Source organism: Hipposideros armiger, unplaced genomic scaffold (genome assembly GCF_001890085.2).
Source record: "Hipposideros armiger isolate ML-2016 unplaced genomic scaffold, ASM189008v1 scaffold_723, whole genome shotgun sequence".
Classification (NCBI taxonomy): domain Eukaryota; kingdom Metazoa; phylum Chordata; class Mammalia; order Chiroptera; family Hipposideridae; genus Hipposideros; species Hipposideros armiger.
Window position 1 is genome coordinate 280670 of NW_017732073.1, and position 3224 is coordinate 283893.

The 3224-nt window shown below is 34.8% G+C and overlaps 1 protein-coding gene across 1 annotated transcript in view; it reads right to left on the reverse strand.

The window, feature by feature from the left end:
* The window catches only part of NAALADL2 (N-acetylated alpha-linked acidic dipeptidase like 2), a gene marked incomplete at its 5' end in the record, with an annotated part of 708847 nt that overhangs the window by 48771 nt on the left and 656852 nt on the right, over nucleotides 1–3224 (reverse strand). The window contains one exon of the mRNA XM_019627205.1: nucleotides 646–847. Coding sequence (XP_019482750.1) covers nucleotides 646–847 — 202 coding nt within the window. The remainder of the gene's footprint in view (nucleotides 1–645; nucleotides 848–3224) is intronic.

Below are 3224 nucleotides of genomic sequence, written 5' to 3' on the forward strand. Positions count from 1 at the left end.
TTTAGTTTCTAATATATCAGGAACCTCAAAAATAAAGCCATGTTTTACTCATTTCATCCTCTAAGAGCTGAAATTGAATTTCCTGCCAAATGAAAATTGTTTGTGTAAAATATTTGTTAAAGTGCATAAATGTTTTTCAAAAACCACTCTATTGTGACTCTCCAACTAAATAGTCCCCTGGTTGTTTCAAGATTCACCTAATTCCTACTCTCCCTTCAATATTAAACTTCTTTAACGCCCTCTTAGAATGAAATTTTTAGGTCCTACTATATATAATAAGACAGAATGTCATGGGTTTGTATCCTGATTCATTCATGAAAGTGTATTTCTCCCAATATAACCTACAATTTCATTTGGTTTTTCAGTATGCATATCATGTTTGACCCATATTGAGTTTAATGTCAAAAAAATTATTAATCATTTTCTATATGATACTGCTAAACCAAGTTACCTTTCTTCTATATTTATGAAGTTAAACTTTTCTTTGGGGGAGGGGAATGGTCCTTAAAGTGGAGATATAATAACTGCTTTACAATTTAAAAACATATAGTGTTTTGTTCACAGAAGATACGTGTTCTGAAAGTCAAACATAAAAGAATTTAATTGACGGGTATACAAATATAAATGTTGAGACACATATCCTACCTATAAAAACCTGGTGGCACCTGCTGTATCAGGAAGCTCTTCTCCATGTCTTGGAGAATGTCATTTAGCATTCTGACACGGGCGGGATCTCTCTCCTTTGGATCATTAGCAGGACGCATCTCATCCGACTGGAAGAGTTCAGCACTCTCCCGCAGGCGTGTGGCCTGGGCTAGCAGTTGATGAGTATTGGGTTGATCACCTGGTAAAGATAAATAAGCTCATCTCAGAAGAAGCATTTCATAATCATGATGTATTCATTTCATCAAAAATATTCTGTCTAAACATGTTATAGTCTAATAAGAGTATCAAAATTATTACTACCACTAATACTATTACTAATAACTACCTCTAATAATAATACCAGCAAATGGGTACTGATAGCTGAGAGGCTGCTATATTCCAGACACTGGGTTAAGCACTTGATATAATTATCTTATTTAATATTCACCAAACCTTGTATTGTCAAGTCCATTTTATAGCAGAGAATTAAAGTAAAAAAATTGCCATGAGTCATCAAGCAAGTAAGTGACAGGCCAGAATTAGAAGACTGCTCTTTCTGACTCAAAAATTCATGCTCAGGGTGGAGTACCTGTATTTCTGGGAGAAAAGACAAAAAACAAAAAAACAAAACAAAACAAAAATTGTAAAAGTAAATATCATTTTCTTTTCTGAGAACATGAGATATGTTACTATGTGTTATTATGAATCTACTGGGCTCTTTCTTCTTTACTAAAATTTTCCTGTAATTTGAGGTTAAAATACATATTTGATTTGAAAATACACTGAAAACTATACTATATACTGTTTGCATTGTTCTGTTTCGCTTTTAAGATGGCTTTTGTCCGTTGTTTCTTTATTCATTTGTGTAACTTACTGGAGTAATTGTGATGTGAAATTGATAGCAAAGGGACCACAGGTCATTCCACTGACTAAAAGAAAGGTAGCATTAGTATAATCATTACAGCCACCATATCCTGGAGCCAGACCACTTGAGTTCAAATCCCTGCTCTACCATGCAGTAGCTGTGTGACATTGGGCAAGTGTCCCTATTTGTAAAATAGACATAACAATAGCACCTGCTTTGTAGGTTTGTTATGAGGATTAAATGATGAATACTTATAAAATGTTTGCCTACATATAGGCAGTTCCTAACTGATGTGTTTTTATACCCTTTTTAAAAAAGCACTCTTTTATTACACCATAAGAGGGGCATCCCCTCATCATCTTCTTCCAGGTATCCCCACCATTAAAGTAAGCCTTTGGGTGAGGCAACAGTTATGGGTTTCATTCTCAGAAGGCTAGGTACAACTGACATCAGTAAGTTCCGCACATCACTACGAAGGATTACTTCAAATCAAGGTAATGAATTGATATGAACCTCGTAAATCTAAGTTGGCAGTATGTCATTGAGATAAGCAGATAGAGTAATAAAAAGAGGCCTTGTAGCACTCTCATTTGGGGAAGTCTTGGGCAAAAGGGAAAGATCACACAAGGGCTCTTTCTCCAAGTGAAGTCCTAGGGTTACCAGCTCTCAAAACACCTATTCTTTGGGGAAATGAAGATTCTCTGATCTACTGACTCTCTCGAGGGGTAGAGCCTAGGAATCTCCATTTCAACGGAGCACTCAGATTATTCCATACCATTTTCAAATTTAAGAAGCACCATAGAGAGGTAATGTGCTAAGAAAAGGGAAATTAGATTAGAACTATAGCTGATGTATAAAATATGTCTGCTGTAGATTTACCAACCTCTGATACAATGATCTTTTTGTCTCTCATCTTCATTTGATGGGGACCGTTTTACATGTCAGTTTCTTTAAAGCACAGAATAGTTCTGACACTCAATAGTTGTTTACTGAATAAACAAAATCAATTTAACAAAGTCTTTTTAGAATAAAATTCAACAGCAGAAGAAAACTACATACAGATAAGTGGTTTTTATGAAGGCTACAAAGAGATAGCCCTCTTTGTAGCTCTCTATTCACTGAAATTAACAATATAAATAAAATCAGTTGTAGGAATTCACATTTTTTGGCATTTGGATGTTTTCATAGTGTGTTTCACATCCATTAATCATCAGCCAAACTTGAGGTTGTGTGACAAGATAGTTTTGTTCACTGAGAAAACCCAAAACAATAAAGACACTAATGTTATTTTATAAAGATATGCTTTATCTTAAATTATTATGGTTCATCAAAGTTAGCATAATGAGAACTTTCAGAGATCATGGAACAAGGGAAGAACAAGATGGATAAGGCCCATTTAGTTCATACTGGAATTGAAAGACTGAACAACAGAAAAAAACAAGTTTGACAACTTTAAGAGTCCCATTTAAGAAAGAAAAATCTGTTCTGATGTAGCCTGCACTACAGAACTGAAGACATTACTACTGAATCAAGTGAGACAAATTGTACCATTCTACCTTATTTAGCTTTAAATGAACTTATCTTTCATGGTGAGATGGATGTAGAGAATTGGCAGCTTTAGGAACTGGCTGGACTCAGAAAGGACCCTGATAGTGAAAACTGCCATCCATTGCATAACCTATACATTACTTCCAGGGTTTGAAGTTATAAATTG